This window comes from Falco rusticolus, chromosome 6 (genome assembly GCF_015220075.1).
Source record: "Falco rusticolus isolate bFalRus1 chromosome 6, bFalRus1.pri, whole genome shotgun sequence".
Taxonomy (NCBI): Eukaryota; Metazoa; Chordata; class Aves; order Falconiformes; family Falconidae; genus Falco; species Falco rusticolus.
In genome coordinates, this window is record NC_051192.1 from 49,340,181 (window position 1) to 49,358,254 (window position 18,074).

Genomic DNA, 18,074 nt, shown 5'->3' on the forward strand with positions numbered 1-18,074 from the left:
CACCACCCCTTGTGGAAGAGCAGAAAGTGCATCAGCCTAAGTGGCAGCCCCCAGAATGGGCTCAGGCAGCTCAGCACCAGTCTCTCCCTTCAGAGACATGCAGGGATACCCCACTGCAAACCTGGCAACTGAAATGGATGTGAATTGTATCACCAGAGAGAGGTCAGCCTGCAAGAGTCGTTCCTGTAGATCGTTAGAGATGCCACAGGCAGAGCAGCAATTCAGCAGTCACACTGATGCTCTTTGGAACAAGTAATTTGAGGCTTTAATAGAGGGATAAAGTCACTTGCCAGGCCACATTATAAGGTAGAGCCTAACAATGAGACTTGGGGACTTACAGGGAACAAGTCGAACAGTACTATTTACCAACATAAATATTAAAAAAAAAAAATAAAATTGCCCAAATTACTACAGCATACAGCCTCCTCATATACTGACACCTACAACAATACGCTACTGCTATAACATGGGCACCAAATGTCAGTGCAGGTTAACAGAGATAAGTGGTCAAATCCTATCAGTATTCATGCAAGAAAGGAATAATTTCTAGATAGAACTTACATTTCTAGATTATGGACTGTCAAAAAAGACTTCCATAATGCTCTCTACTAAAAACACATTTGTGGACTTCCTGCCCATATTAATATTACAAGGAGCTCTAAAAATAAGGTATTGTTTACAAAGGTCTTTCAAATGCTCTTCACATGTATTCCTTGTCTCTACAGGAGAGACACATATAGTAACCCCGCGTAACTTACTATCTCCTTCTCATTGCAAAAAGCAACAAGTCAAGTATAACAGCATACCCAGAATTTCTAACACCAGTCTGGGGTCATCAGCTGTTTCCCTCAGAGATTTGTTGGCTGGGTTTTTAAGCTATAGAGTTTCAATAAAAACTATCTATGAGAAGTTATGACTCTCTGTGCTTCTCCTTGAACCCTCACAGGGAAATACTACCTTCTTATTAGCCATACCCTGTTTAATCTAGCAAGTCCCAGCTTCTGGAATGAGGTAGTGACATACACTTCCCTAAGCATATAAGTAATCTAGGAATCTGAGTCTTCTTTTTCTGAAGGTATTTCAAATATTCAGGATCCTGAGAAGTGTTACTGTAGTGCATTACATGAATGCCCAAAACTTTTTATAAATGCCATTTAGGTTCACTAGAATTGTTTCCTTTTGAAATGTTTTCCCACAAATCACCTACGTGTCCACAATCATACCATGTTTCACTTGCTTTACACAGAGTAGTGAAAAGAACAAAACTGACACCAAAATAACCTGTCTCTGATTCATAGCTCAGGGCACTGGGGGTCAAAGAGTTTTGACTCAGATGTTCTATGTTTCCAAGCTTTCCTCCTCCCACCCTCAGCAAAACGGTCACCCTTATTCAAAGCAAAGGTTAAACTGTGCCCTTAAGGGAGTTACTAGATGCTGCACATAACTTACCTCTTTTTCTCATATCAGGATAGATCCAAGCTATGCTATCCATTTTAGGGGTGGGAAGTTGTGGATGTCTGACAAGCTGGAACAGTGCTATCATCTACCTGACTTGCAAGAGGATACGTAGAAAAAACTTGACAGATAGCAAGACAGCTGACTGCAAAGCTTTTTTTACAGCAGCTATCCCAGATATGCCACATGAAAACATGTCTTCAAAGACAAAAGAAGTTTTGACATTAACTTCAGTAAAGCTAGAACATTTTCTTCTAAACCACTAACCACTTTGTCTTTCTTCTATATCAGCCTTCTAACAACGCACAAATCTACCAAACCCCAAAGATACTGCAGCATTATGGATACACAGCATTGTCTTTCCTTTGCCCATGAAGTACATCGCAATGTACATGACTTTGATGGTTTGTGTTAGTCAAAGAAAAATCACTTCAAAGGCACATGTGCCATGTTCTTACTGATGTCACTTTAAAGTTGGCAAACGCAAGTAGCCAGAAATAACTGGCGGGTGGGGGGTTCAGAACAATGTTAACAAAGAAAAACTTACTCATGTTCTGTAATGTAGACATAATTTATTTTAAAGTTTCACCTACATGTATCTTCAGTCAAGTTCTACTCCCCCAGCTCCATGGAGAACCTCTAAAATACATCTAGACAGAAATTTAAAGCAAAATATTTTTTGATTTTTAAATGGTGTTATTTGAGGCAGATATTTACCACGAGAATTTAAGACACAGGGCCTCAGATTCTCTAGTGATGTATTTGCTTAATTTAGAACAGGACTGCTTAGTAAATACCAAGAAATATTACCCTTTGGTAATAGGTATGAAACATGCAACTAGAGATCCCCCGATGCAGACTCACAGCAACAGAAAACAAAACAAAACAATTAAAAAAAATAACCAAGAAGCCCAGGACTTTGTTAGCAAAACCTAATCTTTAATTTTTGCAGGCTAGTGGAAGAAAGGTCAGAAGGGTCCCAGGGCTTTTCTGCTAGGACATATGCTACAAGGAAAAGAAGAGCATGGCAAAGTGACAGCAGTTAGATGAAATAACCATTTAGCATTATTGCCTGTGACTTTCCTTACCTACATTTCTCAAACACTGCACGGTGACAGCAAATCCTTTCGTTCGTGGCAGTAGGTGATACTTGAGCTTGGGCAGGCCTTTGGCTTCGGCTACCTGCATGCTAATCTGGTGCTTCTGTTCTGTGAACCTTGTGCCCTCGCAATGAATCAGGAACTGAAACCAAGAGAGAACTACAGTTAGGCAGCAACTCAGGTCTGCTACATCTGTCTAACCAGAGGCCTCTCTAATTCCCAACAGCACAGCCCAAATGAACACTCCTAGCAAAGACAGGTGTAGCCACATACTCATTTACGTAATTTAATTGCCCTGCAGTAATAAAAAAAAAAAAGAACCAAAAACCCAACCAACCAAACAAAAAAACCCACCAACAACAGAAAAATACAACACAGCCCAAAAACCCAAACCCTCTCAATTACCTGCACCCATCCAACTTGCCATGCTCTTGTTTGAACTCTATCTAGCCTTTAGGCTTTAACATCTGCTCTGCTTCTTGCTATCAAAATTACACTATTTCTCTAAACAGGTCACTCCATCTCTAACGATGGAGATGTTAGAAAACACTTCAAGCATGCCTCCTGTTGCAAATGTCTCACTGATGGTGAAGTATTCAAGTGTCATGATATCTAAAACTTGCTAAGTGTCTAAACCAAACACATTTCTAGGAGATGTTTCAGTGCCCAGCTTGTCTGCCCTCACTCCAACCCACTTGCTTTCACTATGGCATGAGGACCACTGACAACTGCAGACAGTAACTTGGATGCCAATGCCCGAGCTGGTAACAGATGCAAGGCAGTAGATGCAAGCCTCAGAGCTCAGACATGCATGATTACAATTTTGCCACTGGCAGGCCGAGGAGAGAAAACAGATTTTTGGAGATTTACCACTTGCTCACATGCTTTCTGCCAAGCTTGAATGCAAACTAAAACATCAGGGAGCATTACCAAATTGCACAAGCTAAGTTCTCATAACCCATAGCAAAGATTTAGCCAACAAAGACAGACTGAAGAAACTAGCCAAGCAGCCAACTTCAGTTCCAGATCATCTAAGAGCACTTTTACTCAATGATCATATGCATCATGTTAAACAGCTATATGAAACCTAAAATGATGAGAAAATTCTCCTAGCCCCCTTAGCACGCTCTGTCTTTCTACCTTCCAAAGTGCTGCTGATGTGCCTTTTGACATTATGTCATGATACAAAGGCAGATTAAAAGTCCACACTGCAATAACCTCTGGTGTATGTCAGCAACTCTATCTCCCTTACTGCAGGCGTAGTTCCTCCTTAGTAATCCCTCTACAGCAGCATACAGAGTATGCTGGTGGTTTGTGCTCACGAATTGGAGCTGAACTGCGTAGGTGGTACAGAAAGGTATTCAACACCTTTTAAGAGTCACAGAGCACAAGCAAATCCCTGTGCGAGAGGCTGGGACTAGAAACCAAGAATTGTTCCTTTACTAGACAATGTCCTGCCTGGAAGTCATTTAATCGTTCGAAGCACAGAACTTAGTTTTGATTGCTTAGCTCTTATTTAAATCAATGACAATTTAAAAAAAAAAAAGTTTTGTTTCTGAAAATATGAGACACAGCATATACATCTTTCACTAGGAAGCCACTTCCTAAGCAACAGTTTCTATAGGCTTTTGAGAGGCTGCTTAAGAATACCATTTCCTTAACTGAATCCCTCTCTCACCATCACCAGCTCAAAAGAACTAGAATTTCTCTGATTATTGAGAAGAGAAAAAACTCAAAGGCTTTGCGTTCCCACATTAGGAAGTGCCAGACAAGCTCAATACCAAAAAAATGATGGTGATGCAAAAAATAACTTTCCTGTTACAGAAAGGTGGCACCAATCCTCTCCCTGTAACACACCTAATGGCCCCAGACCAGGTGCTTATCTGTGGTTTCCACTTCTACTGGGCCACATCTGAGCTAGCGACTTCACAGGAATGGCAGGATCACAGGGAAAAGGAAGGAGAAAATACTAGTATGAGCTCTGCCATCTAGGGCACGAGGGGAGCTTAGGTAAAGAATACAGCTAATGTGTTTCAATACAACATTGTCACGTGCATCTGTTACACCACCATGAACCACCATTTACCCCTCTCCGGCTCCTGTATTTAGAGGACCACAAAGTCTACTGAATGGATCACAGTGGAGACATTTTTGGAATAACATCTGCAGGCTCCATACTACAGAGGAAGAATCGAGGCAAGACAGACTACTACATGAGAAATTCAAGAGAGAGTTCATTTCTTAGAGAATATTCTCCTGATACTGCCAGGAAGCTCGTGAATTACAGTTCTCTGGAGCAACCTGGCAACCATCACATACTGTCTATGCCCTTCATCCCTCCCAAGCACTACAGAACCTCACACTCCACTTGTTAGTCATCACTTACCCAAAAGTTTTCAGGGTAGTCCCGGAGATTCAGCAACTTCTGCATGACTGTTTTCCGATCTTCCTCCCACTTACGCTTGCAGAAGACTATCTCTAGGAAATACCACATCCAGCCAATGACAGGCATGTAGGAGAGCTCCTTCTTTGCAAGCACTTTGGAACTCTGCAGGACAGTCAGAGCAAGTAAAACAGTTACGCCACTGAAGAGTTCTCTGTGGTTATGACACATGCACTGTTAGACACTAATGTATTGATTCAATCTTGACCAGTCCCAGTTTTAACACCAGTGCAAAAGCAAAACAAATAAGTTTTTCTCATACGACAGAATAATCTAATCTAATCTCAGACACATGCATGAAAGAAGACTTCCAGAATTAAATATATGTGTGTGTGTCTATCCTACCCAAACCCTGAAACCCAAAACACCACAAGCTAAATTCCTTCAACCACTGAGGAATCTATGCAAAAGATCCAAACCACATAAATCAAAATTCTTAATTCAAGGGGGCCATGGGCAGTGGCAACTCAAGTTCCTTTAAGATACTTTACAGTTACACTTCTCCCCAAAGCTGGTACATCCCACCATGACAGGAAAAATCTATTCTGAATGAGAAGCAGAGTCACAGAGCCATTGATACACAACTATATATTGATGCATGCACATGGTTTACCAATGGAATAAACCTTAAACAACACTAAAAACAACAACAGCAAGAAAAATACTTAATTTGCGTTTAAGTTTGTTTATGGAAGAGCATAAATACTTCCACTAATGAATCTGTCTCAAAGCATACTCCTGGTGGGGAAGTACTGTTCCTGTCTCACAGGCATGACAGAACTGAAGTGTTTGTCCAGAACCTCCACAGGCAGCCTATGGTTTATCAAGCATTCAGCAAGTTTCAAATCTCAAGTTCTACTCCAGAATTTAACTCCGTGATCATCTCAAACTGGCATCCCTTTGTGCAGCAGAAATTATTCCACTTGCTCCTTTCCTGTCCTCCAAGCTAGCCTGCCTTGGTGAGTTGTCTTCTGTTTCACTTCGTTACTTAGAGAATAAAATGGCATGTGTGTGTGTGTATAGAAATAGTTGCTTCGGCATTTCCTGGAAACCAGAGACATTTTCTCAGAGGACAGGTGGAGCAATTGTAGTCCAGTTTCTATCGAAGATATCATTATAAGCTATCTCATCAAAATGCTCTACAAATGAGTTTCAGGACATCGCATTTGAGTAAGTAGGAATTTTTTACTGTAGAAATTACCACGAACAAATTTTTTTTTTTGGTCACTGTTGCTCATTTGGTTACCAGGGGAAGAGACTTGACCTAATTCTTTATCTCGGCTTATTCCTATCATCTGCTCTTCTTCCTTGAAAAAGAAAACACCTTAAATAATTAAGCTCCTAAGACTGGAAGGCAAGTGCACATCACATAGCTTCACTATCAACTGTTACACAGAAGCAAAGCAGAAGATAACATGAGACAATTCTGTTATGCAGTATTCCTGAATGCAGGAACCATCAAATGATTTAACACTCTGTAATGAAGTGTTCCCTCTCGACCATTCAAGAATTTCAGTGATGAGCCCAGATCAGGTGTCCAAACCCCACTTTCCCACAAGGAGCAGCCATAGGATTCAGCATGCCTTTTGCCATTTCAGCTTCAAGCCATGTTGGACATCAGTCCCTACTGCATGGCAGCAGTAACACAGAGCCCAGCCTCCTCCTCCAGCTCCCCAAACTGGCCACAGAGAAACAGGCTTTCCTCCCATGACTTTCCTTAGCTCTCTCTTTTGCCCTTCCACACTACTGTTCTTCCATTTCTCAGTTCCTCTTAATACCAGTCATTTTCTCATTTCCAAAATATGTTTAAATAGTTCTAGCATACAGCTTTAAAAGCCTCCAAAGAGCATTTTTTGTTGTAGGCCACATACAGTACAGCTTTCGTTCAAAGCTCACAGACCAGTTCATACGCTCTTCCATTTCTCTCCCCTGTACATGCCTGAGGAAGCTAGTGGAGCCAAGGCTTTGCCCCAGAAACCGCAACAGTCATGTAAAGTGTTTCTAGCCCAGCAGGGAGGACTAAAACCTTAGGGAACTACAGATTACCTCAGCCTCAACCAGGGCAGCCATCAGCCACAGCGTAGCACGAGCCACTGCTCAATGAGGCAAAAAGCAACCAGTGTCACCCTCCAAGAAAAGAAAAAAACAAAACCCTATGCTCTTGAAGTTTATTTACAGTAAGTGTTCAGTATCACAAAACCTACCATGAACAAATACAAATGTGCTCTGCATAGAATGTACAGGGCCTCCAGAGCACAGAGTCAGAAAAAACAATCCAGTAGTCCTCCCTACCAGAATTTAAAACACAGGAATCCTAGTCCAAAAAGAAGTTAAAGTAACTATTTCACTTTTCTATTATTTTCTAATGTTTTGCATATTTTTAAAAGCATATGAGTTAAGGGGCAGGAGAGAAGCTGCCACCGTTTTGGTTCTTTTTCCCTGGTAAACCACAGAAATTATATTGTGAGATAAGGTGTCACAGAGCGCAGGTACAACCACAAAAGCCAAATAGATGTTTGCACTCTTCCTCAGGGCACACGCTCATAATTTTCTGTGCAGATGCATTTTTAAAAGTGCTCTTTTAGACACACGAGAGTACAACTTCTTAGATGTACATTAAAAGAAACTAAAGCACCTTACGCTATTTTGTGTGCCCCATCAATCCTAGAAGTAGAAGAAAGGCTAATGACACAGAACTAATTAGAGAAAGGAAACCCCTTAGTGCGTTATACTGGCAAGAATAGCTCTCATGTGGGAGGAATACATTAGGCCTCCCCTCAGAAGCTACGATCTTCTCTTAAAATAACTAGAGCTACAACCTATTCTGTTTCAGTCACCTACTCATGCACAGCTCCTGTATAAATATCCAAGGGCAAAAACGTAGCTCTGGTTGACTTCAGCTACTACCTTTAACAAAGTGCTCTGCTAAGTATGTGACACTCACCTCTAACCTTCAAATTCAGCTTGTTCAACAGAATAAATTCATTAAGAAGTGCTGATTTATTCCATGTAAGGTGCCTTGATGAAGGAAGTCAAACATTTTCAGTGCTCAGAACTGTGTAACTCTTAACAGATGTTTAATGAAATTATCACTGGACGGGGATAACCTGTCTACAGTAATAGCATTTTAATACAGATTAATTTCTTTTGGCCAAGTGTGTTCAGGTGGAAATACCCATGAAGTTCTCCTTTCGTGAATGACTGCAATAACATCACATTAAAAAAAAGTATTTTTACAAGCTTACTTCAGATGCATTTGCACAGCTATGCTGTCACCGAAAGAAACTCTTGATTTATACATCCAGCCTCAGTTATTCATCGCCTCTTGATGCAGCATAAAATCAAGCTGCAAGCTAAGGATGTCGAACGAATTTATTCCACAGTTTCAAAACAAATGCACTGTAGCTACAAACCATTAGCAGCACCAGCACTTTGCCTCATAGGTTATTTGCTCTCCAAGCTGCCCTCAGCATTGACATACTTTTGATGATTCCATTTGCCCTATTTTTGAAATGTAGCACTCCATCGTAGTATGTTCTCTGGGACATCAAGATGGAAAGATGTGTTTCTTTAGGCCCTCGAAGCCATCGTTCCAGAAATTTAGTTAGGCTCCTAATTTATAATGCTTCACGTTGAATAAAACTTTTCCATGTTGGAAAGGTTAACATAGCAATATTTTAGAGGATGTATGCCCAAGCACATGCTAAAATGCTGTATTAAATACAAATAATAATGTAGTTTTGGCTGCCTACATGAACAAATACATAATTTAGGATCACAGATTCATAAAACTATTGAGGTTGGAAGAGACAACATCATCGAGTCCAACTCTTAACCTAACACTGCCAAGTCCACCACTAAATCATGTCCCTAAAGTGCCGCATCTACACGGCTTTTAAGTATCTCCAGGGATGGTAACTCAACCACTTCCCTGGGCAGCCTGTTCCAATGCTTTGACAACACTCTTGGTGAAGAAACTTTTCATAACATCCAGTCAAACCCCCCTCTGGCACAAACTTGTGGCCGTTTCCTCTCACCCTATCACTTGTTACTTGGGAAAAGAGACTGACCCCCACCCCACTACAACCTCCTGTCAGGTAGCTGTACAGAGCAATAAGGTCTCCCTGCTCCTCCTCTTCTCCAGGTTAGACACCCCCAGCTCCCTCAGCCGCTCCCCATCAGACTTGTGCTCCAGACCCTTCCCCAGCTCCGTTGCCCATCTCTGGACACGCTCCAGCACCTCAGTGTCTGCCTTGCAGTGAGGGGCCCCCACCTGAACACAGGGTTCCAGGTGCGGCCTCACCGGTGCCGGGTACAGGGGGGCGATCACTGCCCTCGTCCTGCTGGCCACAGTCTCCGATACAAGCCAGGACGCTGTTGGCCACCTTGGCCACCTGGGCACACTGCTGGCTCATGCTCAGCTGGCTGTCGACCAGCACCCCCAGGCCCTTTCCCACCAGGCAGTTTCCAGCCGCTTTTCCCTGAGCCTGTAGCGCTGCGTCGGGCTGGTGTGACCCAAGTGCGGGACGAGGCACTTGCCCTTGTTGAACCTCATACAACTGGCCTCGGCCTATCGGTCCAGCCTGTCCAGACCCCCCTGCAGAGCCTTCCTGCCCTCAGGCAGATCAACACTCCCCCCAGCTTGGTGTTGTCTGCAAACTTACTGAGGGTGCGCTCGATCCCCTCATCCAGATCAATGATAAAGAGATTAAACAGAACTGGCCCCAGCACTGAGCCCTGGGGAACACCACTTGTGACTGGCTGCCAACTGGAGTTAACTCCATTCCCCACCACTCTTTGGGCTTGGCTGTCCAGCCAGTTTTTACCCAGTGAACAATACACTTGTCCAAGTCACGAGGAGCCAGTTTCTCCAGGAGAATGCTGTGGGAAATGGTGCCTAAGGCTTTACTGAGATCCAGGCAGACAACACCCACAGCCTTTTCTTCATCCACTAGGTGGATCACCTTGCCATAGAAGGAGATCAGGTTAGTCAAGCAGGACCTGCCTTTCAAACTTGGGCTAACTGGACCTGATCTCCTGCTTGTCCTGTACATGCCACATGACAGCGCTCAAAATGATCTGCTCATAAAATTTCCCTTTTTCCCTGAGTTCCAGCCAAAGCTCTCTGTTCAGCCAGGGTGGTCGTCTTTCCCACCTGCTCATCTTTCTGCACATGGGGACAGCCTGCTCCTGCGCCTTTAAGATTTCCTTCTTGAAGAATGTCCAGCCTTGCTGGACTCTTTTGCCCTTCAAGACTGCCTCCCAAGGGACTTTGTCAACCTGTCTCCTTAAAGGCCAAAGTCTGCCTTCTGGAATTCTGAAGTAGCAGTTCTGCTGACCCCCACCCCCACCCCTTCTCCGAGAATCAAAACCTAGTTTTTCATGACCTCTATGCCCAAGACAGCCTCTAACCATCACATCACCCACGAATCCTTCCCTGTTCACAAACAACAAGTCCAGGGGGGTGCCTTCCCTAGTTGGCTCACTCACCAGCTGTGTTAGGAAGTTATCATCTTCCACACACTCCAGGAACCTCCTAGACTGTTTCCTCTCTGCTGTATCCCCAGCAGACATCTGTTAAGTCGAAGTCCCCCACAAGACCAAGGGCTAGTGATCGTGAGACTGCTTACAGAATATTTTGTCTGCCTCTTCATCCTGGTTGGGTGGTCTATAACAGACTCCCACCATGATATCTGCCTTGGTGGCTTTCCCCCTGATTCTTACCCACAAACACAAATACCATTGTCATCATTAAGCTCTAGATAACCAAAACATTCCCTAACACACAGGGTTACTCCACCAGCTCTCCTTCCTTGCCTGTCCTTTTGAGGATTTTACAGCCATCCATTGCAGCACTCCAGCTGTGCAGGTCATCCCACCATGTTTCTGTGATGGCAACTATATCATAGTTTCCTAGCTGCGCAACAGCTTCCAACTCCTGTTTGTTGCCCATGCTGCATGCATTGGTGTAGATGCACATTAGTTGGCTATTGATCCCGCTACCTTTCTGGGGGGAGAAGCCCTAATTCCTATGTGACCATTCTCAGGCACTTCCATGGTTTCTAACACATGAATAACCCTTGCACCTTTGCTGTCACATGGACCTCCATCCCCTACCTCCACTGAGATGGCAGACCAAAGGACCGGGCTAGCACACCAGATCTCAAACACTGGCGTGCCGCCCCCAGGCTTATCTCTAGCAAGTCTGGTTTTATCCCTTTCCCCCTTCAAACCTAGTTTAAAATCTATTAATATATTAAAATGTACAAGCAAACTACTGTGTTCACACACCTATCGGTGCCATACAATAACCTACCAAAGTATCTTCTCACACCTATATTTAGGGGCATGTTCAGTTTTTCCAACAGCAAGCTTTGGCATAAACAACTTTTAAATAAAATTTGGGTTTCCTGGCATTGGAACAGTTAGTCAGGGTTAAAATTTATTACATGTGCTTAGCAATTTTTTTATGAGAAACTTAAAGCAAGATAGTTAACAACCAATTTTTCATAATGGTTTTCTGCCTTGTCTACCCTGACAAGAAATAAACAACTATGGGCTCTCAGAAATGCACATATTTTGATGCCAACATAATGAGCCACTCAGAGTAATGTTTATGTTTTGCCAAGGTAGAAAGACCATCAGCATGAATAACTTGAAACTCAAGATACCAGAAGATGAACAGATAAACTAGCAGGTTTAGCTTTAAAGCACAGGCAATTTTTGCTAATATAAATGTCTTCATCTCAGAAAAAAGGGTTACTGAAATTATTAAAAAAGCTATTTTATCACTGCTTGGAGAGAGCAAGCAATGAAGTAGAAGGGTACAGTGAATATTGGCAGACAGCATATTAACGTGCTTTTGGTGTAAGTCCTGAATAAAACCTCCCTCCACAGAACACACCTCTGTCCTGATTTCAAGTTCTGGTGTCCAGTGGGTCTGTATTCAAAGGGATGCTTAGCGCACATCTTGAAGAAACAAAATGCTACTAAAGTGTTCAAATGCTGATACAGCAGCTATGCTGTCCACCACTAAGAAGAAGGTAAGTCCTAAGACTGGAATGTCACAGGCAGGAAAATGGAAGGGCACAGCAGACCACAGGGACCTGTCACCAAAACCACATCTCTATTTACACAACAGAGCAACACACAGACACCGGAGTCAGCATCTCCCCCAGCCATTGCACCAGCATGGGGTGGAAAAGCAGAGCATCCACAACACAACCATCACAGTCACCCTGGTTCAGGATCATAACAGCTGCCCTGTCTTTTACTAGAAAACACTGGTGTGGACAAATTTTCGTCCTGTTGGGGCTGTGATGTTTCTAACTCTACAGAAAGCCAATTTGGCAGGCAGCTCCTGCTTCCCTTACAGCTTTTTGCAGCCGCCTCTGTCAGGAGGAGTCAGGATTCAGCTGTTCCCTAGGACATCCATTGCTGTCCACAGTAGCATGATATTGACTTGGCATCAAGTACCCCTATGTTCCCTCCCTCCTGCACACATCACTGAGGTCTGGCCGCACAAAGAGATGTAGCTGATGGGTATCAAGGACTGAAAACAAAACAGGAAGATCCCTTCACAAAAAAACCCACAAAAACCAAAAAACCCAAATAAGCTCACAAGTGGAATACAGATGTAAGTAATAAACAGTTTGGGCTGAACACAGGTTTGCCTGAAATTCCTGTCAGTTCCTAGGTTTTTTAAGTTTGCTTCCTTTTTCTAATTTCTAACAACAACCAAAAAAATCTTCTAAGGTTTGGTGCTGCAAACAATTACACATTAGTATATCCAGCTGCATAGAGTTCAGCTGCAGCTAGCAAGACAGTCTCAATAGTTACAATAACTTGCAAGAGTAAAAGCAAGCATAGAATTGCTTCTTCATGTGGTTATCTCCTTCTCCACTATAAACAAACAGATATCTGGCTCTCTGGCTCTCATTCAGCACTGTCAACCCAGTGCCTCCTAGAATTTTCAATGGATGCTCCGAAAGTATCATATTAAAGAAAAAATTAATAAGTAAAATAAATGTTAGAATTGTCATTCTTGGGCTTTTTGTCCACACACACTTCTCCAATTCTTAGCACCTTCTTTGGTTCTTTGTGCTAGACCTTCTTCCACAGCCATTCAAAAACTTTCATGAAAGTGGAGAACCTCATGCCATCTGAGTCATTAGAAGAGGACCATGGTTCACAAACCTAACAACATGCAAGAAAGGACACCACTCCACCCCTCCACAAACAGCAAAAAAACTAAAACGACATTGATAAAAACAGAACCACATTGATAGAGCATTATAAACCTACTGGGACTATGGTAGTTTGACTGTAAGGAGAAACAAGAAAGCCAGTACAGGAGAAGAGAGACAAAAGAAGCAGAACAATGCACAGATTGATCATTGCAACTCGGGCCAGGAGGGGCAGTTTTCTGATGAGGAAAAGGGAAAGACTTTGTTTTTTTTTATTTTTCCTTTTGGTGCCAGACAGGTCTAAGGAAGTTTAGTTTTTAAATGTGCAAAAACAATGTCCTGGTTTTGGCTGGGATAAAGTTAATTTTCTTCCTAGTACATGGCATAGTTCTGTGGTTTGGATATAGAATGAGAATAACGTTGATAAGATGATGTTTTAGTTGTTGCTAAGCAGTGTTTACACTAAGTCAAGGACTTTTCAGCTTCTCACACCACTCCACCAGCGAGAAGGCTGTGGGGCACAAGAAGTTGGGAGGGGACACAGCCAGGACAGCTGATCCCAACTGACCAAAGGGATATTCCATACCATATGACGTCACGCTCAGTATATAAACTAGGAGGAAAGCTGGCTGGCAGCCACTGCTCAGGAACTTGCTGGGCATCAGTCTGAGTGGTGAGCCATTGCATTGTGCATCACTTGTTTTCTATATTCTAATTGTTTTATCGTTATTATTATTAGTTTCCCTTACTTTTCTGTTTTAATAAGCCATCTTTATGTCAATGCATAAATTTTAGGTTTTTTCCCCCCAATTCTCTTCCCCATCCCACTGGGGGTAGAGAGTAAGCAATCAGCTGTGTGGTGTTTAGTTGCCTACTGGGTTAAACCATGACAATCAAACAAAAAATTATAGCATTTAATGGCTTCACCTAATAGAAGTTCAAGCTGTAAAACACAGAGTTTGGACACATGCTTGTGACCCTGTTAAGAGCAGGGCCACTGTCTGCCAGGGCTGCAGGGTACAGCTGGATGTTATAACAAAAGCCTTTTTGTCTGCCTCCTGCAGCCAAGCACAATCAGTCCCAACTCCTTTGGCCCTAAGTTGTCTTCACCTTCTCCCTCCCCAGTCACCTCTCCTTTCTTCACTGCATTAATTAAAGCAGGAGAGAGAGAAGGCGTGTCTGAAACCTGTAGATTTTTAAGACTGTACTGGAGAATGCAAACAAATTCTACAACTTATTGGGAACGAATCACAGAACAGCTCATCTTTTTGCAGCACAATGAACCCTAAGAGCTACCTAGCAAGCACACAGAGAAATACAACTGTAATGGCCTCCACAGGTTAAAAAAAAAAAAACATCTCCTCCAACAGCTTTAATGACAATGCTTTTAAAACTTCGATGAATGCCCAAGCAATCCCGTCTCAGTATGACATATACTTGCACTGCATTGTTTTAGGTTCACTTCTCTAATTCTGGATGGTGGCTGAGTGAAATCTGAGCAGAGATCTATCAACTTTCAAAACCACAAAGGATTTGTGTTTTGGGTTTTTTTCCCTGCATCCAAGAAGAGGAAGTTTATTTTAAATGCTAAACAAAACTCACCCCCAAGACCCCAAATCTTTCACAGAAGTTCCAACCACAGAGAAAGTCGATTTCAAAGTTGTGATTAAGGATTACGATGGCATTCTCCTTCCCATATTTGTGGTAACTCTCTGGGTCAGTGTAGAGGGTGCAATCGGTGCCTGACCACCATTCCAACAGCATCACCATCTCTGGAATAAAGAACAAGAAACATATGAATGTACATAGTATATGCAAAGCCACAAATTAGTAATATGTTGAAAAGCATCAGTCACCTCAACAGCACATGGCAAAGAAAGGGCTGTAATGAAGCTGAAAAGCTGAACATGAACCACAGAGTCACACATCTTGGTACAGCAAGGTACAGACAAAGAAGAAAGGGAAGTAAGATTGAATTGAAAGAGGGAGCAGAAATTTTCTACAGAGATATTGAGAAAAAGGAGTTTAATTTATTTGAAAACTGCAAATTACTTTATCAAAGTACACGCAGAATTAGCATTTATGGTTTACAACAGTACAACAAAATTACATGCAGAACAGAACATGTTTGCAGGAGAAACAAACATACCTATTCCTGCCACATATAGGACCTCACGCTCCTCTAAAAACTGTACAATTATAGACCAGAAAACAGTTTGGACAAGACATCTTGAACCACGTCTGTTACATGTACATCTTATGCATCATCCTCTTAACTTGTTAACAGCCATATGCCCTGCTAGAACTGATGCATCCTACATTTGACAGGGGTGTATCAATCATCCAGATCAAAGCCAACAGCTTAGACTGGATGAAGAACATCTATCCCCAGACCAAAGACAAGGCCGGTGGGGTGGCTAGCAAAGTGTGTAGAGCCAAGAACAGTTATTAGTAGTATAACTATCTGCACATCCCTTGGTTGATGAACTGATGAAGCAAATGGGGGGGTGGGGGGGGAGGGAGGGATGAAGAAACAGGGAAATCACTGTTAAATATCTCAAAACCACTCTGGATTGGCACACAGATTTGTTCCCAAAACCTAATTTAAGAAATAATACAGGGATTGGTAGGACAGTGAGGGCTGTCTAAAACACAGCTGTACTTAGGAGCTGGAGAGTGGTTTCTCAGCAGTCTCCTAGTGACTATATATAGCTTTCACCTTCCTATTTGCTTATTCCGTTATCAAGCACAGACAAGAAGCAGGCTTTGTATTCGTTTTGCTTGTACCTACAAGCCTGACCACAAGACTTGTGAATCAAACCTTCATTTAGCAAAGTCTCTCTGGTCTGGGGCATGGAAAGTTGAAGTAAGTGAGTAAAGCCAACAAGCTTGGGGAGTTCTGTCTCCATGGAGATGGAAAAAGAAAACCTAAAGCAGTGGCTCTCCGCAAGCAGCCCCATGTCCTGAACTGGGGGGACCATGGGGCTAAATGAAAGCTGTCTGTCATGATGGTAAAGAAGAGGAATTAAGGGTGCATTTACTTCCTGTCAAAGCTATCACAAAACTTCTGCACCAAAGCAAATGGCTAATGTGAGGGCTTATTCTTTACTAAGTGAAACGTATCTCCTTCTCAGAGCATACCTGTGCCATATGAATGTCTCTGCTGCAAGGACAAGACATCTCAGATACTCTCCTGGCTTCAGGAAAGCCTGAAAGCACCACAAAATCCTCATTCACCTCAGAGAAGATCAAGACTAGGCCAGTTTTTGAAATGCTTCGGAAATCCTTTCAGTTTTGGCCCCCCACTGGCCTCAACTAGTGACCGAAAACAGAAAACAGCTAGGAACAAGTCATCTACATTTTCAGTCATCATTAGTGAAATTAATTGCCTGAAACTTTCAGATGACACTGTGCTGTACACTGGAGAACTGGCATTAGTGACATGAATTAATGTTACAGCCAGGCTAATAAACAATCTCTATTCTTAATTACCTAAATATGCTAAAACTATATTTATGGTACAGATAAATGACTGATTTGTCAGTTCCCCTGCATCCTTCTCATCGAGGCAGGTAACTACTACCGTGGCAGGAGCACATATTATTCCATGCATGCTAGTATGCATTAAAGCAATAGCCAGAGATGTGGAGTGAGACCTCAACCGCCTACGTTAACTGAACAATGATTTCACTTGTTGGAAGCTGATTTCTCAATAAAAGCTAAAGCAAGAACGCTATGGGGACACAGAAGCATATACACAACTGCGCTTCCAGACTTTCCCCGTTAACAGCTGCCTTGAGGCGCACACTCACAACTTTAAATCTTTCCAAAAGTGTTGCTTTCTATTGGATTTGTACTGAAAATAAATGCCCCCCACTCCCCAATACCACAAAATTGAATAACTGGGGGTGGGGGTGGGGGGGTGGAGAGTAGGTGGGTGGGCACAACACCCCCAAAAAAATCCCACACAATCACAGAAAAGAAAGGAAGCTAGTTGCAGGATTAGTTTGTCTTTCATTTAACTAGTAATCCAACTAAAAGAAGAAATGACTACCAGATGGGATTTTCTCTTTTTTAACCTCTACTGCCATTAAACCTATTGCCTGTAACAAGTAGAGATGATGACTATGAGGCCCTCTTGAAGAGAAAAAAAAAACACCCACCAAACTTTACCTGAGAAAAAGACAACTTCAAAGACATTGCACTTCCAAGTGTGGGGTTTTTAAAATTCTGTCTTTTCCTAACGAATCTGAAAAGAACTATTAATATATCACAAATTCACTATACGGGTGTGTCATATGCATAGAGCTCTTCAGTTACACATCCTCAGTCTCAAATACATTCCAAAAAAGCACAGACAAAAATATTTCTATGGGTGGTTTGATTCTTCTGGCTTCACACAAGCAGGATTTTTATTTGAATAAATACTGCAGAAACAGGTCTCTATTCCTCATCTCGCATGCCTGTTTGTCACTGATGTGCTCAGGCAGTTGTCACAAAAAGACAAAGCAGGCACTGAATGCCTCTGTATTAAATACAGTAAATACCATCTGCCAGCCTTTAAGTTCTTAACATGTTTCTTCCCCTCATCTTCCCTACTCTTTCTTCCCCCTTCTTCCCAGCCTCCTTTCTCTTTGCAGCTCTCAAGCAGTGATTAGTAGTGCTAGTTTGCGCTACTCTTGCATCACGTCACCAGCTTACATCCACAACCGGCCACAGAAATGTATTATCCCAGCAACTTGCATGGTGGCTCAGCAGCACAAGGTCACTCGTACACACTCTCTCCTTCCTTCCTTCACAGTGTAGATGATCAGTGCAAGTTTCCTCCTCTTTGTAGATCAGTCAGACTGTATAACTAAAAATCAATCTGTATAGGGGGGAAATTCTCTT

At 42.5% G+C, this 18,074-nt stretch overlaps 1 protein-coding gene across 7 annotated transcripts in view; it reads right to left on the reverse strand.

The window, feature by feature from the left end:
* AGPAT4 (1-acylglycerol-3-phosphate O-acyltransferase 4) overlaps positions 1 to 18,074 on the reverse strand; it is a 79,947-nt gene that overhangs the window by 21,554 nt on the left and 40,319 nt on the right. For 6 of the 7 annotated variants that reach the window (XM_037392854.1, XM_037392847.1, XM_037392852.1 and 3 more), the window contains 3 exons: positions 14,787 to 14,956; positions 4,942 to 5,103; positions 2,544 to 2,697 (listed from right to left, as the gene is read on the reverse strand). In XM_037392854.1, the coding sequence (XP_037248751.1) occupies positions 2,544 to 2,697; positions 4,942 to 5,103; positions 14,787 to 14,956 (486 nt within the window). The remainder of the gene's footprint in view (positions 1 to 2,543; positions 2,698 to 4,941; positions 5,104 to 14,786; positions 14,957 to 18,074) is intronic. The other variant, XM_037392853.1, reaches the window with a different exon arrangement.